The sequence below is a fragment of the Danio rerio genome, chromosome 18, assembly GCF_052040795.2.
Source record: "Danio rerio strain M-AB ecotype USA chromosome 18, GRCz13ab, whole genome shotgun sequence".
In the NCBI taxonomy this organism is placed as follows: domain Eukaryota; kingdom Metazoa; phylum Chordata; class Actinopteri; order Cypriniformes; family Danionidae; genus Danio; species Danio rerio.
In genome coordinates, this window is record NC_141038.1 from 22,295,671 (window position 1) to 22,322,547 (window position 26,877).

Consider the following 26,877-nt stretch of genomic DNA (forward strand, 5'->3'; position numbering starts at 1 on the left):
AGTGTCTGAAAACGACGTTTCACCTGTGCCCTCACAATCATTACATTACATTATATTACATTACATTACATAACATTACATGGAAGGGGGGCAGGGGGGACGATTTCAGCTTGTGCAGTTAGCAGACGCAGATGAAGCGTGAGTGATTTACATCTGAAGTCAAAGCAACGATGGGATATAGACATTCTGTGACGCGAATTGTGCGTTTTCTGTGTTTGGCACACTTCAGACTGCAAAAAAGAGTTAGAGCAAACATCTAACAAACGGAGCAATGGAACAAACAGATTGTTTTATAAATAACGGCTAATGGATGTGACCAAATTGAAGGACATTATTTGTATTTTACACGTATAGCTGGTATTATGATGTGCATCAAATCGATAAATTATTTCGTTTAACTCTTTCTCTGCAGTTAACGAGAAAAAACGCTTCCCTGCCTTTTGAGTTTTATGGCAATCCATGTTTTAGGTGTATTACGATAGGGGAAGCATGTCCTACGTGTGAGCTACATGATGTCAGATGCTCCAGGGAGTGAAATCTGAGAGAAAGTAAGATTGTGGATGAAAGTAAGAGTTAGACAAACTTCCGTTGGCTTAATCCATTTTAGATCATGTCTTGACAAGACACCAGAATAAAGAAGCTTTATTTTTATGTTTTGTGTTATTGTTATTGTCAGATTGCACACCTAACATAGTAGGCAACCTATTATGGTAAAAAAGATATGTACTATATATATACCATTACCACCGCAAAATCAGTAATTTTTATTGCAAAAAATGTGTAAAAAATTATTATAATAAATAAAATATATAGGCATATCACAAAAAACTAACTCACGAAAAGAAAAATCCAACCAAACAAAAAAAGATTTAATTTAGCCCTTAAGAATTTCCCAGGATATTCATGGTCTTTTTTTCAGGCCAGTCAATTAGAGCAAACTGAGAAAACATTCAAGGCACAATTAAGTGTTTCTAAAATAGAGGTCGTAATTACACCCTGAGCAACATACACAGACAGTGAAATGCCCACGCTGTTAAGGTAATCATGGTGATGAAAAGAGGGGTGGTTTTTCTTAACATGCTCACTAACGCAGTGTGTAATTGACATTTGAGCAACACTGCTGCAAACTCACAGTGGTAACGTGTGTTCGGTCTGCTCCTGCGTCTAACAACACTTTCACACACTGCACATGTCCCTGTTCACAGGCCAGGTACAGCGGGGTTCTTCCCTGTGAATACTCCTTCTCCAAATCAGCACCACAGTTCACCAGAGCTCTCGCACACCTATCAATAAGAGAAACTTTTATCATTCCATTGAGAAACACAATAGATACACTTAACTGACTAAATACTGTATACCTGGTGAATACTGGTTATACCTGGTACTACACTGATAACAGTGATTCTGCAATAAAGTAAATACTACAGCAAAATCAAATGTGATTTCTACACTAACTGACAAAATTCATGTTGTCGATTTCAGTTGTAAGAGCAACTAATAATAACTTGACTTCTAGTTGATCATTTGGAAAAGTGGCAGACGGTAGAATTTTCAGATGAATCATCTGTTGAACTGCATCCCAATCATCACAAACACTGCAGAAGACCTGTCAGAACCAGCATTAACCCAAGATTCTCACAGAAATCAGTCAAAATTGGTGAAGGAAAAATCATAGTTTGGGGTTAAATTCAGTATTGTGGTGTGTGAGAGATCTGCAGAGTGGATGGCAACATCAACAGCCTGAGGTATCAAGACATTTGGGCTACCCATTACATTACAAACCACAGGAGAGGGCAAATTCTTCAGCAGGATAGGGCTCCTTATACTTCAGCCTCCACATCAAAGTTCCTGAAAGCAAAGAAGGTCAAGGTGCTGCAGGATTGGCCAGCCCAGTCTCCAGACATGAACAATATTGAGCATGTCTGGGGTAAGATGAAGGAGGAGGCATTGAAGATGTATCCAAAAAATCTTGATAAACTCTGGGAGTCCTGCAAGAACGTTTTCTTTGCCATTCCTGATGACTTTAATAATAAGTTATTTGAGTCACTGCAGAGATGCGTAGATGAAGTCAACCAAACTAAAGGGAGCAATGCACAATATTGATCCTTTTTCCACTGCACTATGACTTTATATTCTAAACAGTACATTATTTCTGTTAAGTGACAAGACCTTTGCCTAAGCAAAGTCAAACCTTGCTGTCCTAATTTAACAATTAAAAATCAAGGTAATCTAGAGGCCTTTGCCTTTGATATAAGCCCTTTCTGATACCAAATAATCAACTAGAATTCAAGTTATTATTTGCTGTTCCTAAAACTTAAGTGACAATACTTTTGTCAGGTAGTGTTTGTTAGATGGATTAAAGGAAAGTGTGTTGCTTATTTACATTTGTAAACAACAAAAAATTATAAGGTACACATTTTAAAAGCTTCAGTTTATTAATAGTGACTAAAAGGTACCAAAAACAAAGCATTGCAAAGTAAACTTTAAATGACTATAGCCACTTTTTTCACTGCACAGTACCTTACGGTTCAGCACAGCCTGGATTGCTTGAGTTTGGTTTTTCTTGGCTCTATATAATTTGCATTTTCAGTGCAGTTTAGTACTGCTTAAAGTGGGATTAACGTGATAGTTGTGCGGCCTCTATTGCTGTGACAGCATCGTAAACATGACATAACCATAAACATTTATCTAACAAGTCTGGAAGTGATGATTCTCTCCGAACCATCAATGATGTGCAGTGTATATGTTTATGTTACGTTATGGTAATGGTAGGCTTGTTTCATTCTTACAGAACTTTGTTAAAAAAACAAAACAAAAGTAAGCCGTATCAAACCGAACCGTGCTGTACCATTGAGTGAAAATGCTCAATAAAATCTACCTGGTCTGTTTAAAATTAATTTATTTGCATATTAAAAAAATATAATAAAAAATAAGTGTAAAATGTGACTTTAATTAGTGTAATGTAACGTGTTCCTAAGGCAAGGAATTTTTTTATGAATCCGTGTAATAGTAAGAGGAAGGAGAACAAAATAATCACCCATGGTGGCCATTTTGCATGGCGGCGTGTAACGGCGAAAATCCTGTTTCATCAGCTGCATCAGCAGATGCTCCTGAAGTCAGCAGCAGATTTAAGCAGTCTATAGAGGAAACATAAACACATTAGTATATTAATATATATTCATTTACACTGCATATACACACATGATTTTATATACAAATCAAGTTGATGATGAATATCACTTGAAAAATCTCTTATGGCCATGTGTTTCTTAAGAACTTGAGTGTCTGTCAAGGGGTTCTAGAGTACATGTCGAATCTAGTATGGCTCACATTGGGAATAGTTTGAGCTTTGTAAGTCAGCATGAGGAATCAGCAACAGATCCATCAATGATATGTTTTAATGTTCAGTTTAAAAAGATGTCAGTACATAAGAATAGTGATGAAAGTGGTCAAAGAAGTCAAGGCTGCACAGACAAAAAGCTTGTGTAATGTTTAGTCATCTTACATGAGAGGTCCAATAATACAAACATTTTTCATTCATTTATTCATTCATTTTCCTTTTACCCAGTCTCTTATTTATCAGAGGTCGCAACAGCAGAATGAATCGTCAACTAATCCGACATATGTTTTATGCAGCAGATGCCCTTCCAGCTGCAACCCAGTAATTGGAAACACCCATACACTCTCGACCAATTTTCTTTACCCAATATAGCACGCCTTCGGACTGTGGGGGAAATCGGAGCACCGGAGGAAACTCACATGAACATGAGAAGAACATGCAAACTCCTCACAGAAATGCCAACTGGCCCAGTTGGGACTCAAACCAGTGACCTTCTTGCAGTGAGGCAAAAGTACTAACCACTGAGCCACTGTACCACCCACAATTTATTTTTTGCTTTTACATTTTTTTGCCCCTTTTTATGCTTTGTGAATAGGACAGTAGAAATAAAACAAGAAAGCTGGGGTTGAGAGAGGAGATCTGCAAAGGACCACAAGACAGGAATCAAACTCATGTTACTGTGAACGCTGTTGAGCTATACTATATGTCTGCGTTTAATCACAAGGTTAGATGTACTGACAAACATTTCATAGCAACATGAACCACTTGGAATTCTGAAAATGAGCAGCATAGTCTCCTAATCCTCGTTTTGGTTCCTCTTTTTAAATGACAAATATAGACTATTGGTACACTAGTATGCTAAACTAGTTAATTGCTTACACCCAGGCACAGAACACTAAAGCTACTCGGAGATCAGAGTTGGCAGAATTGGCTTTTTCCTGTTGTATATGCAGTATGAATGCTAAAGTGAAATAATCCAGCTAAGAGTGAAATCAAATGTGGGATTCAACAAAACTAACAATGCAAGAATGGAGGACACTGTGATCAAAGGTATGTTTTTGTTAGTAAAATCACTTGTAAAATTTGCAAAATTTGTAGTGCTAAATATCAGGCTGAGAAAAGAAGGTTAACAATTTGTTAGCATTGGTTTTATATTTATTTATGGCTAGTAACACTATGAAATACACTCACCGCACACTTTATTAGGTACACCTGTCCAACTGCTTATTAACGCAAATTTATCAGCCAATGACATGGCCGCAATTCAATGCATTAAGGCATGTAGACATGGTCAAAATGATCTGCTGCAGTTCAAACCGAGCATCAGAATGGGGAAGAAAGGCGATTTAAGTGACTTTGAACGTGGCCCACTTTCTTGGCTCACCATTAGTACCAATTGAGCATTGTGTCAACACCACAGCCTCCCTCAATATTGATGCTGACCATGTCCATCCCTTTATGACCACAGTGTACCCATCTTCTGATGGCTACTTCCAATAGGATAATGCGCCATGTCATAAAGCGAAAATCATCTCAGACTGGTTTCTTGAACATGACAATGAGTTCACTGCACTCAAATGGCCTCCACAGTCACCAGATCTCAATCCAGTAGAGTACTTTAGTAGAGTAATTTGGGATGTGGTGGAACGGGAGATTTGCATCATGGATGTGCAGCCGACAAATCTGCAGCAACTGGGTGATGCTATCATGTATGGATCAAAATCTCTGAGGAATATTTCCAGTACCTTTTTGAATCTATGCCACAAAGAATTAAGGCAGTTCTGAAGGCAAAAATGGGGTACAACCCGGTACTAGTAAGGTGCACCTAATAAAGTGGCTGGTGAGTGTTTATTGTACTGGTGTTTAATTTGAAATGTATTCGTCTAATAATAGTAACACTGGTAGCTATTATTGTAGAACAAGTTGGAGCTAATTCAGTTCCCTCAAATGTGTTTGTATAACTAAAATCATTTGAAGTTCCTATAGTGCTAACATGCTAATAAACAAGTACTTCAGCCAATAGTTCTGGAAACTATGAAATACTTCCTCAAGTATGAAAGCCCATAACTTTATACATGCAAATGTAAGGTAAATTTCCCAAGCACTTACCTGTGTGTCCATTATGAGCAGCAGAGATCAAGGCAGAGGTTAATTCATGTTGATGGTGATGAATATCCAATAGTGGATCTTGGTTAAGCAGCATAGACAATAAAGTGACATTTCCCTGGGAAGCAGCTTGGAGGAGAAGGGTTTGCCCGTCATCCAGGGGGACGGGGTCACCACAGGTTAGCGAGGGGACTATGGAGGGACACCAGCCTGGGAGGGTTTAAGCAACAGCAGTAACTAGTGAGGCAGGGTGCTTATGTTGTGTCAAAATATGTTCCCTAAAACACAACATTACCCAGACCAAGGAATCCCTTTTCCATTAAGAAATTATTTTAGGCCTGTGCCATTGGAGCAATGCTGATTAAGACAAGTATTTTGTAATTCAGTAGTCAAATTGCCCTCAAGAGAGATGAACATACTGAATTTGATTTTGAGAAGTCAAATTCAGTCAAAACAAAGGGTAAATGTTTGTGATATACACATTTTGACACAACTTCTGAAATGTATTATTCTAGAGTGTATCAGCAATCCACACACTCTATACTATTAATCAAATCATTTTAATATGCTAAAGTCAACTTCATGTTTTTTGTCAATCAAATAAAATACAAAACGAAACTGCGTAAATCAAATCATGCAGCAGGCGGTTTAAACTACATTAATCAAAGTCACGCAATATAAACTGTCAGTCAAACTGAAATGTTCTAAACATGGAGCTGAGTACAAGAGTCACGTCAATTAAAGAGTGTTAGAAAGATGGAAACTACAGCAGAGAAACGGACGAAGTTTAATAAAGTGCAGGGAGGGCTACTGGTAAACTGGCACCTATGTGGAAACAGAATTCAAATAACAAATCTTGCAATGGGGATGTAACTAATCTAGTATCTTAAGTGCTAATGCTAAGGCATGTTTGTGAATAGCTTTGTCTCTAGGGATTCTCTATGTTTATCTTTGTTAGTGGAGGGAGTTGGAGTGAGAGAGATAGATATAGGCCATTTCATTGGGGTCCAGTGGAAGCATTAGATAATTGGCTCTTTTCTGGGTTAAAATGGGCGGCAGAGAGAGCAGAGAAGCCTCAGAGAACTGCCATGGCCGAGTGGCTGCAGAGAGAGGGAGAAAAGTGCTAATATTTAGCAATTAGCGATGACAGCTAGCTACCAACATCTCTCAGAGCTACCCTGTGGATTAGTCTCTAGCGACAATAAAGAGGAAGACTCTGTTGGAATACTTGCTCTGCTTTCATTGATGTTACAATTGCCTTTCTCTGGAGCTCCCAGAGAGCTACGAAGAGGCCTGCAGAGACAGTGTGGTATTTCAAAATGTGAGAGAAATCTAAAGTTTTTGACAGCGTTTTTATCTAACTGCAGTTGGATCGGTCACAGACATTTGGCTTACAGACCAATGCATGGTTCTAACCAGCATCTCTTATAAAGCACTTTTAGTACTACCTTATGTTTCTGATGTCCGTCCAGAGCAAATTAAGTTGCTGTACTGATGTCTCCACCAGACTAAAAAATTAGCTTAAGCAGAAAAACTTTACAAGGAAGACCATGTGGTTTACTATCTACCAGCCACGCTAAATCAGAACACCAAATCAGAACTAGCCAGCTGGAAAAGCTAGGACATTAATGTTTATCCTAAGCTGGTATTTTAGGGGGATAGCATTATTCAAAGTGGTGTCCAATTATGTTCCTGTAGGCCTACTGCCTTCCAGAATTTATCGAGGGCTATTTCTCAATATGCATTCTTATGCGTTATTGCTTCCTTGTGTTTTGTGTAACATCCTCATTAATCGGCAAAGTTCAGTTCTAAAACTTAAGACTGCAAAAATGGAGGACATGTGAAAGAACCCGTATAAGTTCTTGATACTGAGATCAGATTTGAGCACAGTACTCGCTGTAGAATACCCAAAAGTCATTGCGGCTAAATAAAAGAGGTGGAAACTGCCACATTTTTTATATAAATTATTATTAAACTTGCTGTATGCTGTATGAAGAACACAGCATCTCATTTCTCACAGGCTGCATTCTATGCTCTCGTGGTCTCCCGAGTTCATTCTTCTGAGGTACCTTGGCAAGACCAATCTCCAGGAGAACATGAGGATTGAGAAACAGCCAAGGTCTACATGGTCTCTACAAATTCCAGACAGGTGTGTTGGAGATGGATTTTGAAGGACATTGGCATTCCAGGAAAAGAACTGGACACCTCTGCTTTAAGATAAGGATTTACAAACTTCTTAAAAACATGGTGCATTATATTTCATATAAATGATTAAATGATATATTGCAGAACCAATAAATAGAGACTTAAACATTATTATGTGCAAGTTTACGACAAAAACAGTGCATTATGTCAATAGCAAAAATTTTTAAAACCATGGAAGTGAATGTTTAAAAATGCAGAGAACAACACAACATTCACAAGTATCAATTTTATCAATAATAGAAAGAAACAGATAGTGGCATGGACACAATGGAGTTGTTAGTTTAAGACTTGGGAATCAAGTTAGTGGTGGAACACAGGAAGGCAGAACCATGCTGTAGGGCAATGACAGGAAAAGGGAAAGAGCAGCCTCTGGCATCAGCTTCAGAAAGGGTTACAGGAAAGACCCCTAGAGACCTGCATCCTCGGGAGAGGGCCCACATTACCTATTTATATCTAAAAATGCTTTACTGAATTCGAGAATTCTGCCCTCAAGAAAACAAATGTTCATATCTTGGTCACATTGTACATAAGTACTGCTGGGAACTGATGGGTAATCAGAGTATGAATACTCCTCTCTTTGATACTCCACATCTATGTCCTCCTCTGCTGGCACTTACTTATAAATGCATCAAGTAGGAAAAGGGAGAGGAGTAGAGAGAAGTAGTGAAAGCAAGGGTGAAAAACGTAGCACCCTTTTACCTGATGCTGCTGCCAGGGGACTGCCCAGGTGCTGGGGGCTATGGGATGGAAGACTAGATGGGTTTATGGAGGGGCTACTGACAATGGTAGCTGTGGAGGAGGTGATGACAGGGGGACACTCCACACATGCTGCTGTTGGCTGCTGCCCCCATGGCCAGCCAGAACAGGATGCACCCACCTGTGACGCAGTCATGGCTGGGACTGTACCACCCATATCTAAGGAGGGTTTTGGTGGAAGCTGAGGGGTGGTAGCTGATTTGGCAAGACCCACCCCAAGTCCTGTTCCTGGGGACCTGCTAGCTTCACCTACTACTTTAATTGGTGGGTGTGGAGGGGATGGTGTCTGGGACAGTCCAGGTTTTTTTGGTGGGATCGGGGGTGGGTTACCCCTGTCGATTCGGGCCACAGTTGGTGATTTAAGGCCTATCTGGGGGTGGCCTAAACGTCCTGTGAAGGGTCCTCCCTCAGATGTAGAATGTGGCAGACCGGGCCGAAGGGCTGCAGGGGGTCCCCCTGCTGGAGGGCTTGTGAAGCGGGACAGAACCTGTGTGACAGTGTGTCGAGCCTGTTGTTTAGCTGCAAAGTTGTCTCGATTTGTGGGGGACAGGTCACGTGAGGGGGGGCTCTGGTTTGCGGTTCCATTTTGGTCCTGCTCTGAGGCAGAGGGTTGGAATTTGTAACGGGCTGCCTGGACGCGGGGACTAACCCCAGTCGGCAAGGTAGAAGATACACCAGGTGAATGTGAGCTATGTAGATGTGTTTGACCGTCTCCTCCATTTTCTGCCTGTGAGCTCCCATGGTGTAGCCCCCGTCCTGCACTGGAGGTCTTAGGTAGGTTCATGCTAGCATAGGTGGAGCCACTAGGCTTGACAGGGATGGAAAGTGGCACTTTCTTAGCTCCTTCATTTTCCAGCGGTGCATCTGTCTGAGAAGAGACAGTCTTGCAAACAGTTGCTTCAGTGCCCACAGCCACAGACACCATAGCCTTGGGTTTAACAGAGACAGATGCTGGGGTAACAGAAGGCAGTGGTGGGGAATCTTTGCATCTTTCAGTTCTTAGCTGCTCCACCTGCAAGCGGAGATTCTCACTTTCAGCCCGGAGTTCCACAGCACGAGTCTCCTCGCGGCTAAGCCTGGCACGTAGCTGCTCTCGCTCTGTGTCAAATTCAGCCAACTGTTTCTCCATCTCCGCTTCCATCTGTTGGCTACGACGTCGTTCAGATGCCAGTTCCTCTTCCAGACGTCCCACTGATCGACCATCCTGCTCAGTATGGGACGAAAGTTCCTCAAAGCGCTGGTTCTCTTCGACCACACGAGCAGCTAGCTGCTTGCATTCATGCACCAGTGACATCACCACGTGTTTGTTTTTCTCTCGCTCATCCTTCAGCTGAGCTGACAGCTTCCTGTGTTCCTGCTCCAGGCTCTGCAGCTGCAGTTTCTCCATTTCAAGCTAGACAGTAGCAGCAGGGCAAAAATGAGACTCGCAGAGGGTAAATAACACACACACACACACACACGCGCACACACACACACACACACACACACACACATAGAGCAAGACACTGATTACTACACAATTATATAAGGTTTATAAGGCACAACAGTTCCTTCTACAATGTACAATGTAACCATGCCTTGACAGTAACTTTTAAATCAAGTACAACTAAACTTGGGGATAAGTCCTCAAATCTCAGCTTATTTTCATTTAACTTTATGTAATTTTCAGCTTGTGTAAAAGTAATTAAGCAATTTCCACTCTAACAGTATGCAAGTGCACGCCTCTTACAGACTTAAGCTTTTTAGCCAATAAATGAAATATTACTTCTCAAGAAATAATGAGGTAACAGAAAACATTTAAGCACAACATCCATCTGGTGATTATATACTACTATTTTGTTCTATTCTTAAACATCATTTAACATTTCCTCAGTGTGACTGGTACTATATATAAAAGCTGTTACATTAACTACAGTACCAATGCAATAAGAGTACTGTCGCCATAACAACCAAGAACAAGTGTTTATTATTGGAACGGAGAGCTCAGATCAGTGTAACACATAAATATGCATGCTACTGTACATACCTGTATATAAACTGTATTTTTTTTAAACTAATAATAAAGTCTGTATAAAAATATAAGCATTAAACCATAGTTAACACAGATACTTTCAGATCTGCAAAAGTGGTGTGCAGTGACAGTTCAGAGGTCACTTTAAAGAGGAATGCCTGCATCTGTTTTAAAAGCTCAAGCCCAGCTTTGATATCATGTAGCTCGTATTTTCTGTAGCACTAGCTCAGATGGTGAGATATAGATTTACAGATGTGTTTGGCAGAGTATTTCAGAGCTTAGCGTCAATTTCTCTCCTTCTCTGACACCACTTGCTTTTCTTCTCAGGGGCTGCCATTGCTTGCCTTGTCTATCTTTCACTTTTTTACTCTGCATGTCTAGCATGCGCCTTGCTTTCGTGAAGGCTATAAAAAAAAACTTATTTCCAACACAATCCCTAAAACAGTATATTCTCAGCATACCTGCCAACACTATCGTTTTTGCCGGGAGTCTCCCGTAGTTCAAACCTATCCCCCACTACCCTCCTGTTTTGTTATTTCTCCCAGAAAACTCCTATAAAAAGCTTTTCTGTACAGTCTGTAACGTTAACACACCCGGGTCACTAACTTTGGTATAGTATCAGATCTCAGCAGCTGCCCGAATCCCGGTCCATAGTGGAGTTACAACACCAAAGTACAGTTACTAATCCAGTTCTCAGCTGTATTATTCAGACAAACAAACACCGCCACCCCCCAAGCAATGCTAATACCAAACTCCGACCAGCCCCACACCCCCCAATTTTGAAGACAGGGGTTGGCAGGTATGATCCTGAGAGTAACTAGGAACCTCTCTGACAGCAAATGTAACAATGTCAAGGCAATTCCTACGAAAATACTGACTTTTTTTTAGATGGAATATGTAAACCCATCACTTAATCCTTTCTGTAGTCTTGTTTTTTACATATAAACGGAGTTAAATGCTCACAAATTGAGATCTTACCCTCTTCTGTCTGGTCTCAGCAGCCGAGAGTTGGGCAGACATCTTCTCCTGCATCTTACGGCAGTGGGCCATAACAGCTTCCAGCACAGTGATGGGGCTTGCGCTGACTGGCCTATGATCCTTTGGGCCCATCCCTGACTCAAAGTCCCTCTGCATGGCGAGGAATGGGTCTGTCAGACTGAACTGTCCATATCGCTCCTGCAGGAACACTTCTTTTCTTCGAGCCTATGAAGAAAATAATATAGAAGCAAAACAACAGATTAGCATTTTCTCAGAGTTAAGTCCATATTGTTGTTAAAGGGGCCTGAAACCCCCATCTTTCAGTACAATTCTACCTCAGAATTATTTAGAAAACGAGGAGTGGACTTGACAAGGCAAAGCAGGAGAGAAAGTGGAGTGCGAACAACTGTCATCTGTCAGTGACCCATACTGATCGAGTGCACTTATTTTAAAATTTAGACACACATACCTACTTTGAAGGGACAGAAAGCTTTGAAGAGTGTTTGAAAGTCGTGTCTGTCAGCGTTTGCATGCCATGTCAATCCGTTTATGGATCAGCTGAAAGATGTGGCTTTCTAACGCTCTTCTGTGTAAGTTTGCTTGTAAACAGCTGATCATTAGATCATTAGCCAATCACAGTCATATCTGTTAAGCACGTGAAAACAATGGCCAATCAGCAGTTTTATAAATACTAGCAGGTACTTCTGACTACACTAACATCACCGCAAGCCATCACAAACACCTAACTACTGCGTGGTCCCAGAGCTTGAAAAAATTATTTGGAAGCAGTGTTTTCTCATAGGATAAAAAACACAGTCTCGTGAATAATAATTAGACACCAGCGCATCATCGAAGTTCTCACAGTCCCATCGCTTTAACTGCCTGCTCTACCAAATGGTTGACCATATTTTGACTAATTTAAATAATGGTTTACACACACAGCACTGTTGGTTTACAAACAAATCTAAAAAATATATTCCTCTTGACTACTACACTTGAGTTTAGTTTTACTGAGAAAAAAACAAAACAAGAAACATGTTAAATGACAATCTGAAATATTTTATGGCATTATTCAAAAAGATGATGATGACTTTGTATTTAAATGTTTTATCTTGATTATGTTTTTAATTAAATTGGTCTTACACTTGATTTTTACACTTGACACTGATTTTCATAGTATCTGCAATAATTGCTTTTACCAAAAACTGGCAAATCTACCATTTGGTAGAGGCTGATATTTTAGAAACTATGGGATGTGTTGAAAATAAAATGCATTAAGTGTGTTAACTAGCAACATCAGAAGTAAAAAAAAATGCAATCCAACCTTTTTTTTCTTGGTGGGGCAGCTAAAGGGTTATTCTACATCATCACCCATGATGCCAACCCGATGTAGATTGTAAACCAAAAAATAGCCAGTTGCTCTCTACAATTAAAGCAAATTAAAACAGATGCTTACATTGTCTTAATTGATATCTTAATCATGACCCTTTAAGACTTTAAGATGTACTGGTCTGTACCTAATATAAATTTCAAACAACTCTTATAAGCACTCATATAAGCAATCAACTATGGTGAAAATTCTAAAGCAAATGTGTATGCGATGTAAAAAAGTTAAGCTAGTTGATTTATTAAGATTTTCAGAAACTTTCTGAGTTTTTTTTTTACATTTACCTGTACAATATGGAAAGTTTGGCCAGTTCAGACAACCAATATATTTATATTTGAAGAGTTCAGATGCAAAAACCTCCAAGTACCGTCTGAAATTCCCATCGAAAATGAATATTTTTCTCAGCCTCCTTTGTTTATGCTGAGTTATTTCACTTTAAAATCACAAAAAGGCTTTACTCTATGCCATGAAATTGATATCACTGAACCTACACACAGAAGCCCGATAAAAATGCTAATTTTAGAAGAAAAAAATCAAATGGCATTTAGAGGTTTGAACTCTTCATATATTACTTACAGAAAATTTTAAAGGGTGTAAACAAAAACAATGGTCCCAACATATTTCGATTTACATTTTTAATTTCTACATCTTCTGAGAAGCCACATATTGATAAATAAGGCTATGATAGCTGTTTTAACATTAAGCTATGATTGAATTGCCTCTTGTTACAGTTATGAAATAGTTTGATGAGCAGGAAATGTTCATGGGCTAATGACATGACCACATTGAAATGGTCTATATACTGATATATTCCAGATATTTTTTTATCTGGAACCCAATTTACAGATTGATAAATACAAATCTTTACCAGGCATGGGCCGCTATTAGATTCTGACAGTATGATAACCTTGGATAAAAATATCACGGTTTCACAGTATTACCATATTGTCATTACTACAGTAATATAATAATACAGTATAATACATAATACAGTAATATATATATAGCTTTTTCCTCTTTGTGCACAATTAATTTTAATTTGGGAAACACTTAAATGTTTTGGAACAGTAAATATGTCAGGTTAAATAATTCTAATGAAATATTGAATACTTCTGTCTTCATTAGTTTCAAAAAGAGATTTTTTTACAATTTAAAACGGCATTTTTGGATATCTTTTCTGCTTGAGATACTGTTGTTCTAAAAAACAAACAAAAAAAGATGTAAATAAAAAAAACCTTTCTCATACATTAGGAATGTTATAGCAGAAGATTTTGACGGTTTTAAAACCTTTACTTTTCCAAACCAGAGCATACCTTGAACACGGTTATTAACCCATGCTTATCATTTTCATATGATTTTTTTTCTGCATCTCATTAAATGAACAAAAGGCAAACAAAGTATGAATTACAGTATGCATCTGAATTGGATGAACCGGCAAAAATCATCCCTAATTTAACCACCTTTAATAAATCAGGCTGATCATTTTGTTATGTGGAAAATGTTAACATTACGCATTTATCGGCTGATACCAATAAAGCAGTCAATATATTGTGCATCCTACATGAAATAAATATGATGACAAATCCAGCTAAACATCTTTATTCCAGCACATGTAAACACAGTCTAGAGGTCAAGAGTTAAATACAAACCCTACAATCACTATGATGCCAATGCGGTACCTGTTGGATGCTGGCAAATGATCATGAAATAGCACAGAGCAATTATTGTGCATTATGTTCCCTCTGTGATGCATGTACAGTAAGTGGTGGGTGAGAAGAGATATCTTGCTGACTTAATGTGCTTTGGCCAAGAGACATGCAAGTCTCCAACCTCGCTCCTCATCTTGCCTGTGTCTGCTTTGGGAATTGTTCCAACCTATTAGTGCACTAACAATTTGCGTGCTGATAATTAAGATGAACGTTAATAACAAAAGCGAGGATTTATGCTCTTCTACACTGTGAGGCAAAGACGCACACCAACTATTTAATGCATGCACTTAAAGTCACACAGCGAGCAGGTTAGCACTTCTTCAGGGGTGATCATTAAGCCTGAGGTTTACTTATGCCATCTCAAGACCAGCTGGTCATCTCAGCAGGGTCAGCAAAAGGCCAGCTCTGTCATAATGCCCCAAAGCAAATAACCAAGTGCAAATGTGATCTTTTCTTTGTCACATACAGTTTCATCAACACAGATGAGTGACTGTGTTTCAATGCAAAAAGATGTGGCACAGATTGAGAAGTGAGGCGATAACTGTGACTTGGGTCAAGAGGTTAACCAGCTGCATCTGCATACGGCTTAAATATGGATCTTCATGAAATCGAAGAAAAGTCAGCAAATCATAATTCTTCTGATAGTTTATGACCAGAACCGCTTTTGCTATGGTAAAACATATTAGTTGGTTAAACAGCCCATCCAGAATTGTGTAAGGACTTTTTTTTTGCAAGCTAAAATGTTTTTTTGATGGCTTTTCTCAGAACTTATAAGATTATATCCTTCAACTTTGAGAAACTTGCTGAGAAAATTCACACAATTTTATTTAAAAAACCATTGGACTCACAAAATCCTGGAGGAACCGGTTATAAGTATGCTGCCGTAATATATAGATGGACATTAGTAATAACTCTTGAATGCACAAGACATTTCAAGACGTGTAACGGTCAATATGGCAAATGAAGCCCCGCCTACTAGTACAGGAGCCAATCATCGATCGCTATAGACTGACGATTCTCTGGGAAGAAGCTCAAAAAAAAATGTGTGCTTTTACGACAGTTTATGTGGTCAATAAACACACTGGGCTGATGTCTGAGGAGATTTCCTCCAAAATAGTGTGAAGTGCTTTGGGTGTCCAGAAAAGAGCTATATAAATTTAAGAAATTATTATTATTACTGGAATCTCAGCGAATACTTGCCTCACAGGCATAAGAAATGTCCACATAAAGCTTGACATCTGCACTTTTAAATGAGACAAAAGTTTTCTGGTTTTGTAATCTGTATGAAACGAACATGAGGTTCAGTTCGTCCTGTCAAAACTCACATCACATGACAACAACTCCTCGAACGGTGAAAAATTGTAAACAAAGAGTCGCTGTCATTTCTGGAGGAAATTCACCATCAAGACCTAGTTGTGAATTACTTCAGAAGACCAGCGCGATCTGATAAAGCATTATCCAGAGGATGATAATGTGTAAAACGGCCATAAATGAGGTTGGAGTTGTGATCTTGTTTCTTTCGAGCGCGCATGTGCATTAGCTTGGGAAAAATGACAATATGCCGATTTTGTTTGATTTGAATGTTTAGAAACAAAACCTGAGATTAGTAATTGTAATTTTATTGGTGATTGTAAATATGTAATGCAATCGTAAGCTTGACAAACAGTTTTTGAGAATTTGATGTTAGCCCATTCAGACAGAATGCCTGAGCATACTGCCGTTTAAAAGATGGTCGCCGAGTGAATCGACTTGCCTTAAAGGGACTTTGACATTAGTGATGTGCAGCTCTGAATGTACAGAAAGGCCAAGATAAGAAATGTGAACAGGAAGGCTAATGATACTGATTGCTATATTTCGCTACTTTGACTTTTTTAAAGTGTAAAACACAGATGCATTTAATTGACTCCAAAAACATTATAATTGACTCTATCCACACAAAGCATGCTCTGTGTCAGACGACCCACTGGGCTGATCTCTGACACCCATCTGCCCAAGATAAGTAATGCTATAAAATGAACACAGAGATCAAATGTGCTGAGATAATCTACAAGTTTACTCTCTACAGGGTGTCCCTGTTTAGCATATAGTCTGGTATTGAAAGCAGACGGAGACAAGCCAAGAGTACAAAGCTTCTTGGTGGCAAATGCCCAGTCTCACCAAAGGTGGATATAATTAACCTACAAATTAGGGCTGTACGATATTGGAAAAAACTGACATTTTTCTGCGATAAATACAGTATTATGGTATGACTAAAATTTCATATCAAAGATGACTTTATTAATTAATTTTAGAATTAATTCAGGAATTAATTCAAAATTTTACATTGATTCAGATGATTTTGTAGGCAAGTGAGCATCTGCATTAAATGCACAATTTTTTTTTAATATAAATATAGAAAAAATAAGCTAAATAACAGCACAGATAAAAAAAAAACTCAAATGAACACTTTGTGGCTTTTGGTACAGTATTTATGTACAGAAATGGAATAATCAAATGTAAAATAACACTGTATAATCTTCATTGTATAAATAATTTAACTCAGTTAATATTTATTAAAGTGCCAAACTTTTTCATTTCTTTTTTCCCAAATGGTTTAAATTCACTTAAAAATTGCTTGAAATGCTGCGATTTGACTATTGCCGACTATCACATTGTGATATCGATGCTGAAATGATATATTGTGCAGCCCTACTACTAATGTACAAAAACAGAGACACATGCAGACCGTCAGATGGATGACTTTCACTGCAAGTGTGAGGATCGGTTTACTTCTGCTGTGTATTATGGCTTTCAAAAGTATGGCAGTTCCCTAAGTGAGTTGCTTTCAGTCCACTTAACACGAACAGACAGAGTAGTGCTGGACCAAGCTTATTTCATTATGAGGGCAGTCTGCCATATAAGTGGAAAACAAAAGGAAGTGGGTGAGAAAAATTGGAGACAGGGGTAATTCAAAGGAATGCACATGGACGGATGATGTTTCACAGAGATTGAGGGTTATACCAACGTCTACTACAGAATATTGATCAAGTGGAAACTCATTGTCTCCTTCAAAATAGTTGTTCAGTATGCAAAAACTCCTTTTTACCTTACATTATTCCTTCTTTATGTTAGGCCACATGATTTATGAAAATTGACATTATGAAAAATTGTGATATTCCTTTGTTATTGTGAGTCTTGCAAAAATGAAAACATCCATTCAAACCAAGGCAGCAAAGTTTACTTTGGGCCATTTACACGGCCAGTTAAATGTGACCCAATTCCAATTTTTTGCTCATATGTGACCCAGATTGATCTGTACTATGACAGTGTAAACATGAAAAAAGCGTGCATTCGGAAATTCAGAGATCTATTTCAGGCCTCCTTTATATGTGGAAATAAAATCAGATATAACACAGATATGTGACAATGCGACTATCATGTAAACAGGTAGATCAGACTTATTAAGGCATTCCATTTTGTACGTCATTAAACTTGAGACAATGTGGTACTTCTCCACAGTTTAATGAGGTAGAAGGAAGAGTGTGTGTGGAGACACCAACGCGATAAACAACAACAACAGAGGAAACATGGAGGAGGAAAGTGGTCAGTCGCCACAATTTGCTCCCACCAGACCTGAGCTCTCTCTCGTACCCACAAATACTTTTGAATGGTGGAGGACACTATATATAAACCACAGGCGCAAACATGCAATGATGGCCCTTTCCCTCCTCCTCCACCTCAAAATCATTTTAAAGTTGAGTGAACTTTTCGCAGAGCTAAAAGCAAGACAATTTCTTCCATCTTGGCTAGTGTGGCACAGATGCTAGAACCCGCCTTTACGCAAGTAAGACTTCATAAATTGTATGGCAACTGAAAACACATGAATCGAATATGGGTCACAATTAAAAGAAAGTGTAAACGCACAGCCAAAAATATAAGATATAGGCAACAAATCGGAATTAGGGCATCAAGACCTGCCAGTGTAAACATTGCATATTGAAAGTCTGGATATACCAAGGCATAGTAGAATAATAAAAGATCAGTATATAGAAATTAGCATACTGTGAGCCTCAGACACCACTGTTTCCTCGTTCTCATGTAAATTCCAGGAGTGTAAAACCCGGGTGGACAATGGACCAATCAGAAAACAACACCAGCTCTGACGGGACTCATGGGCCATCCCCTCCACATTTGCATGTATGCCTATTTGGGTTGTTTATCCGGACCTGACGAGCAGCCATGTCATCAAGCTATGAGATCATCAAAAAAGTTGCAGTATATGGCACCTATATTCATTTTCTTTTCGGCTTAGTCCCTTTATTAATCTGGGGTGGCCAGAGCGGAATGAACCACCAACTTATCCAGCATATGATTTAAGCAGCGGATGCCCTTTCAGCTGCAACACATCACTGGGAAACATCCATATACAATTATTTACAAACATACACTACAGACAATTTAGCCTACCCAATTCACCAATACCATATGTCTTTGGACTGTGGGGGAAACCGAAGCACCCGGAGGAAACCCACAAGAACACGGGGAAAACATGCAAACTCCACACAGAGATGCCAACTGACCCAGCTGAGGTTCGAACCAGCAGCCTTCTTGGTTTGAGGCGATTGTGCTACCCACAGCGCCACCGTGAAGCCCATGGCACCTTTAACTAATTAAAAATGATTAACATGATCTTTAAAACATATACGTTTAATAATTTATACCTTATATATAGTCCATAAAGATCTGAAAATGTACTGGGGTTGTATCAGCCATGACCCAGAAACACTATAAATAAATAATTTGTTAATTACATTCACGTACCTCTATATTTTAACAGAAAGCTATCCATATTGTATCTTTTCGAATAGCATCATGGGACCTTGATTCCCTATCTGACAGCATTAGTTGACTCTGTTGCCATTTTTAGTCTAAAACGGCGTATTTTCCTGTAAATAATGGCACAAAAAGCAGACAGTGAGCTCCCAGTAGCTGTTATTTTACAGATTTATTTCTTAGAGTGAAGCACGTCGTGAGCACTTCGGAAAGAGGAACAGACTGCAAATGAAAACATTCAACACCTGTTATTCTGACCATCAACTATGGAGGAGCTAGTAAACACTGCAAAGTCTAAAGGACCAGAGAGCGGGGTGAGTGAGGAGGGGTTTGATGGAGAGAGCGAGAGATCTGAAGAGATGGAGGAGTCTGGAGGCGGGAGAAATGTCTGTGTGTCATGGCAGATAGAGAATGGAGGGCTTTGAGATTCTCCGCCATCTGGCACTTTCCTCTAGGCTTTCACAAATCTCTTCTATAATCACAGAGGCTGTGCCGTCCCTCCTCCTCCTGCTTCTGTACTACTTTATCTGTCCATCACTAGGGGTCAGGAGCCGTAAAGATGAGCGGAGATCAACATTCTGGTTCAAAGTAAAAGGTGGGATGGAAACTGGATACAAATCAACAAAGAATGGTGGCGTCTGACAGGAGTGTCTGCTGTAATTTGTGTTTGTGGAATACTAGAACAAAGCTGCTTTGCACAAAACGCATCTGTCAGAACTGTACGATTACTGATGCTTTAGTTCTTTATAATGAGGGCATGGTTTAGTTGTCACTCTCCATTATTCTGTGGAAAGAGATTCACATTTCTTTCGACATCAGGCATAAATTTCAATTTAGCCATAAAGCAGTTTTATACTGCAAAACTCTTCACTTTAAGTCAACATTTCTTACAGGAGATAATTAAAGATTATTATTACGCTCTATAAGAAAGTATTGATTCTGTTTGGGGGTGTATTAGAACATGCTTAATGGTTCAACCAATTTACATTGTTACAATACCTTTCTCTTCAGCTTGGCGCAAAGGCTCAATTAGTTCTGGGTTTGACGAAAAATGTGCTGTGATTGGTTAGTAGTCCCAATGCATTGTGATTAATGAACAGCTTGGACAGTACTTCCATGCATGGGCGTGGTAGTGGGGGGAAAAGTGGACCTGACAACCCAGGGCCCCGTCTAGGGAGAGGGCCCTTTGAAATCCCACCAATTTTTTATTTATTTATTTTTTTTTTTGTAGCCTATCAATGTCATTATTTATTTCAAAATATATTGATAACACCCCCCCCCCCCCCCCCCCCCCCGGAATGGTTTAGTCCGCCCATAGACGGCAGTCGGCGGCAAACAAGTAACGCAGTAAGTCAAGAGCCTGATCATGCTGCGCAAAAAGCCCAAATCGGGCTTTCAAAAAAAGAAAGACAAAGGAGGCAGAATGAGGGGAAGCAACTGATGACTGCTTTCTTTTCAAAAGGTGAACTGAGTTTGCTTGTTATGAAACTACATCTAATTAAAGTTAACATAGTCAACTCCAGACAGCTGCTGCTAATGCAGGGCTCGAAATTGCGACCATTTTGGTCGCATATAATGCTGATTTGTGTACAGTCATTACTAGGGAAACCGTAATATTTCAGCGCTCCTAAAGCGCCCCCTTGTGACAGAGAATTAATTTTTATTTCCAATAAATTTTTTCAGCTGTTTATGGTCAAATTATTGCAATTATCGATCCATGTGTAAATGTGAAAGAAGTTAATGTGCCTTTTAAAAATCTAAACAATTAAGTAATACTAATATAAGAAATTATATACTTGATTTATCCCTTTTAATGGTATAAAGGTTGAAATGCCATTGTATTAGATATTTTGGGTCTGTATACGTCTGCAAGATGTCTGTTAAAGTTCTCTTGATCTGGAAAGCACCTGCTGTATACAAACGTCTGGCAGACGTCTGTATGATGTCAGTTTTACACACATTCTGAATCGCAAACATCTTAAAGATGTCTAATAGAAGTCTATTTCACATCTGATAGGAAACGTCTTGTAGATGTCTTGCAGATGTGAATGCAGACGTCAAATAGACATCTCCGAGATGTACGTGTGCAAATCAAAATCAGCCATTAAGAATCAAGATCAGCGCATAACTAAAAAGAAAATGGGTGCTCCTAAATTTTTTGGGATGCTCCTAACTTTTTAAAGTTGGGAGCACCAGTGCTACCAAGTAAAAAAGTTAATTTCGAGCCCTGTAATGTATGTATGCTAATGTTAAATCTTTAGCTTAGTTTGTCAACCAGGCTGCTTGTTGCTGTAAGTAAATTATGGGCCAGGCCAGCTAACTTTTCTGAGGGTACAGTTGTCTCGTGTTCTCCTGTTCAAAAATAAATGTTTTTAAATCAAAACTTGCATCAGTATCATGGATCAAAATTTCAGTAAACAAACCCGATGTAGCCTACGGTTTAAAGGTATTTGAGCACAAGTAGGCCAAATGCATCAATTTGGTGTTGAATGAAAGAACCAGTCATTATTATAATCTGATTTGATTATAGATTAAAACACTATTTGTGCATGTTTATATTCAAATAATTTAAAAAAATGTGTAGGGGGCCCACTGACATTGAGAGGGTACAGGGCCAAGAATTTGGTGCTATGCCCCTGCTTCCATGCCCCTTGCCCAAGCAGCAATGATCATCTTTTTTACACATAATCTGACAATGCAAGTTATTTACAATCATAACAAACATTTAAACATGATTTAGAAAACTAGAATGTTTGCTGACATCATTACTGACATTAAATCCCAGAAAACAAGCTTGTAGCCCAAACGAGCTCTCTGTTGTAGTTCTTGAAAAGAATAATAATAATAAAAAAGAAATATCTCCCTTTGGAGAGGACTTTGAGAATTTTGGTAACATTTTACAATAAGGTTTATTAGTTAATGCATTTACTAACATGAACTAATCATGAACAACACATGTACAGCATTTATTAATCATAATTGAACATTTACTAATGCATTATTAACATTCAGGTCCGTGCTTGTTAGTTAATGCACCATGAGTTAACATGAACTAACAATGAACTACTGTATTTTCATTAACTAACGTTAACTAACATGAACAATTACAGTAGTAGATGTATTGTTCATTGTTTGTTTATTTTAGTAAATGCCATAATTAACATTAACTAATGAACCTTATTGTAAAGTGTGGCCAGAATTTTTAACTTGGTATATGATTTCATACACAAACATAAAAACTACACATGGACAACAATTTAAAAAGTTAAAAAGCATTACAGGACCCTTTAAAATAAGTTCTGTCATATACTTTTTTTTCTTTGAAACCCACTGAGAGGCTGTTTACAGTGCATCTGAAATGTATTCATAGCGCTTCACTTTTTCCATTTTTTATGTTACAGCCTTATTCCAAAATGGATTAAAATCATTGGTTTCCTGAAAATTCTACACACAATACCCCATAATGACAATGTGAAAAAAAAATTATTGCTGCAAATTTATAAAAAAAAAAAAATTTAATCTGAAAAATCACATGTACATAAATATTCAATATGCTCAATACTTTTTTGATGCACTTTTGGCACTAACTACAGCATTAAGTCTTTTTAAATATGATGATATAAAGCTTGGCACACCTGTCTTTGGGAATTTTTGCCCATTCCTCTTTGCAGTATCTCTGAAGCTCCATCAGGTTGGATGGTAAGCAACGGAGTACAGCCATTATCAGATATGTCCAGAGATGTTCAATATGATTTAGGTCTGGGCTTTGGCTGGGTCACTTAAGGGCATTCACCGAGTTGTTGTGCAGCCACTCAAGACAATGCTGTCTCAGAGGTCTACAGAAACTTTCTTTGTCTTTATGCTTGGTTTGTTTTTTGACATGCACTGTCAACCCTGGGACCTTATAGACAGGTGAATTTACCACAGGTGAACTCCAAGCTGCTGAAACATCTCAAGAATGATCAGTGGAAAAAGAATGTACCTGAGCTCAATTTAGAGCTTCATGGCAAAGGCTGTGAATACTTATGTAATGTGATTTTTTTTTTTTCTGATAAATTACCAACAATTTCAAAAAATATTATTTTCACATTGTCATTATAGGGTATTGTGTGTAGAATTTTGAGCAAATAAATTAATTTAATCCATTTTGGAATAAGGCTGTAAAAATTAAAAATGTGGAAAAATGTGAAGCACTATGAATACTTTATAGATGCACTGTAGCTTTGCATGACCACTTTTCACTCTCTCAGTTTTAGACTTTAATACAATACAACATTTGTTTTCAATACATCTCAAAATATCTTATTTGTGTTCCTTAAAAAAAGAACAACCATGAGAGTAACTAATAACAGGATTTTTATTTAATTTCAAAATTATACATTTTCCATCAACTATACCTTCAATCCAGAAATCTGGGCAGGCATATGCTAATGCGTATCAATATGAAAGCAATCTGCGAATGACAATTTTTTCTCTGGCATTAAAATTGTGAAATAAATAGTTAAGAGGACGGGAAGCAGGAAAAATTCTATTGCCCATTATATGTCACGTCAAGTTGATTTGCATAGCTGTATGCCCTGATCTGAGGCTGAATAAGACAAGAACGAACCCCTGTTGAAACTTCACAGACACTCTCTGCCAGATCTTGAGCTTAAATTGTGTACACATAACTCCTGGTGGAGATCAGGCAGGTCTCTGGTATTATTAGCATTAACCTTTACAGGCACACACTGGCGGAGTGAGGGGTCCAGGGCACAGCGCCAAACGGGAAGAAATGATGAAACTGAGCAAAGAGTGCACTGGACAAAGACGGTTTGAGTTGAGTGACAGGGGAAATGATGGCCGGAGAAAGACTCAGTATGCTTTGTCCTTATGGTGTACATACATAAAACCATCACAGCTATGTAAAACGTTTTTAATTTGCTTCTTAAGTTATTTCCTATAATAAAGAGTAAAAGTATCAATGTCATACCAGTAGACACAAAAATTTCAGCAAGAGTCATAAGAATAAATAAATAAATTAATTAATAAAAACATTAGAAACAGAATGCAAAGATCATAATAAACGAATAAAGTACTGCTGTGATTGAGTAAAGTCACACTTATAATGAAAATACATCTGAGGTGGTCAGAGATTCAGAGGTTTATTAGAGGCATCCATCCATATATTTTTAAAATCCCCTTTGTTTGTTAAGTAGTATGTATATTGTTCCAAGAGCATTGTTTCATTCAAGAGTTGTATGATAAGTTTAAATGTTGTGTCTTTGTTGGTTCCAGTTGAGCAAAATGTATTTTTTAGCTAGACAGGAAATGATGCCAAGTCTCTTTGTAGAAGTAGGATGAGGTGTAGTGTTCAATTCTGTACCAAAGAGGTATAGTGTTGAGAATAAGATATTTTGAAGAATGCTGCCCATCGACTTCCATAGCAAGAAAAGATACTATAAAAGCAAATGGGAGCGATTATTTATATTATTATATACAACATTTCAGAGAATTTATGACTTTTTAAGGCCTAAAATGTTATTTTTGAAAGACATTTAAGACCCAGCAGACACCCTGACCCTGGTTGTTTTGAAAAATTATACATTTAGTCTTAGTTTGCTTAGCATTCAAACTGCATTTTCTTTTTTACAATATTCTTGGGGGATTTTCACCTTCAATTGATAGTATAGTAGAAAGTATAGACAAGAAAGTGTGGGGAGCGGACAGAGGGAAATGATCTGCATTGGATCTCAAGGTGGGAATTAAACTCAGGCTGCCGTGAGCACTGGAGTGCCATGTATCAACACAATAACCACTAGGCCAGCGGTTCCCAAGATGGGGTGAACAGTCTGACCACCAGTGGTGCACAAGAGAATGTTTGTAATGGTGGAAATTTTTTTCTTTGATTATTTTTATGCATTTATCTTGGGAAATTTTTTTTTCGCTTACTATAGTCATCAAAATGTACAACTGGTTAAAAACTGCCACTACAAATGACAGTAGGGATGAACCATCTACATCGGCCTCTTCTATGGAGATGTGCAGTGGTGTTGAATATATGGACTTGGAGGATGACAAACAAAGTGAAGAGGCGCAGGCGGGAACAGATAAATCCAGCAGACATGTAGTGATGAAGAGAATTAGCCTACGCTAGAGAGTGAGAAAATGTCAAGTAAGAAACGCAAATATAGCGACGGTTACATTGGTTTTGGGTTTACATGGTTTGGAGATGCAGTAAATCCAAATGCGCGATGTATAGTCTATGGTGAGGTTTTAGCTATTAGCAGTCTTAAGCCCTCATATATGGTCCTGCATTTATAAATAAGACATAGCCACTTACAAGACATGCCTGTAAGATTTTTTACAAGGAAAATTGGAGAAAGAAGAAAAAAGAAGGCACAAAGGAGCAGTAGCTTTCATCCGAAAAGTTGCACCATCAGTTTCCTGAGTACACTGCAGCATCCACCAAGAAGCTCTAGAAATGAAAAACATGCCATATGAACTTTTGTCTTTACTTATTGACGCTGTGAAAATTGTCAACTTCATAAACGCTCGTCTATTGAGTTCACTTATTTTATTATTTTTATTTAAATCAGGTATACAAAAATGTGTTTTTAGTTATTGTAGGTAAAAAATGTGAAGTTTAATCGGAGAAAGAGGTGCTTGACAGGTGTCAAATTTTAGAAAGGGGTGCACACAGCAAAAAGTTTGAGAACCACTGCACTAGGTTATTGGTGCCAACATATACTACAATTTCTATGACCAAACCTATAGATACCAAACCAAATCATACATGGGATGACATTTTTAGTAGTTGAGAACTTGTGAAGAGCTTATAAAATGCACTAAGAAGCCAAACAGTGCTTGTAATTCCTCTGGTCACATAAACAAACAAAAAGAAGGCATGACAATGACAAGAAAAAACAGGCGTGATTTTTATACTTTCCATCTTGTGACATCATCTCCTGGTTTTGGGTTTTCTTTGGTCTGTCATCCAGTCAAATTTCAGTCAAACCACACTAGAGTTTCATTGGAAACAGACCGATCTTTTTAGAGGCCTTGGTTCATTGTTTTGTGAGCACCAAGGTTCAGATGGCAGCATTCATGCATTAAAAAAGGCACATTAACAAAACAAAACAAATTTGCCTCAGTGTCATCAAACTGGTCAAAGCTGAGGTCTTTATGGGAGCCACAAACCCCAAAAGTCTGCCGTGTCGATTATCAGCAGGATCCTTCAGACTGATTGCGCTGACTAGAAGAGGTTAACCCATGAGTAAGGCTTTTCTGTAGGAGAATGTGCTTTTTCTGTGTGGCTTCAGTTTGAATGTGACTATGTGTCCAGAGACTCTCACAAGGGGCCTTTCAATTAGATCAGCACAGAGCTGGCTTTGTGGGCCAAGGACTTCCGCAGCTCTCCTAACCCAAATGTGAGATCAAAGGCATCAAGCTGATGGAGAGGAAGAGAGGAACGGAGGAGTAATTTAGTCTTGTGACAGTCACGTCAGATTTAGGCAAAATATTAAAGGTAGAAGAGTCTCAGAGTAATTTTCATAGCTTTTTTGGGGGCGGACAGGCTAAATAGATCCTTGCT

The 26,877-nt window shown here is 38.4% G+C and overlaps 1 protein-coding gene across 13 annotated transcripts in view; it reads right to left on the reverse strand.

Annotated features, from left to right (window-relative positions):
• Positions 1 to 26,877, reverse strand: part of cttnbp2 (cortactin binding protein 2) — a 95,590-nt gene that overhangs the window by 39,015 nt on the left and 29,698 nt on the right. For 6 of the 13 annotated variants that reach the window (XR_015514936.1, XR_015514937.1, XR_015514939.1 and 3 more), the window contains exons 3-7: positions 11,397 to 11,621; positions 8,351 to 9,800; positions 5,450 to 5,656; positions 3,038 to 3,137; positions 1,133 to 1,283 (exon numbers count right to left, since the gene is read on the reverse strand). Coding sequence is in view for 5 of the 13 variants with exons in the window: in XM_087293140.1 (XP_087149266.1) it covers positions 1,133 to 1,283; positions 3,038 to 3,137; positions 5,450 to 5,656; positions 8,351 to 9,800; positions 11,397 to 11,621 (2,133 nt within the window). In the remaining 8 variants the exon portion in view is untranslated. Of the gene's footprint in view, positions 1 to 1,132; positions 1,284 to 3,037; positions 3,138 to 5,449; positions 5,657 to 8,350; positions 9,801 to 11,396; positions 11,622 to 11,865; positions 12,430 to 26,877 lie in introns of those variants that run through there. The other 7 variants (XR_015514941.1, XR_015514942.1, XR_015514943.1 and 4 more) reach the window with 3 other exon arrangements.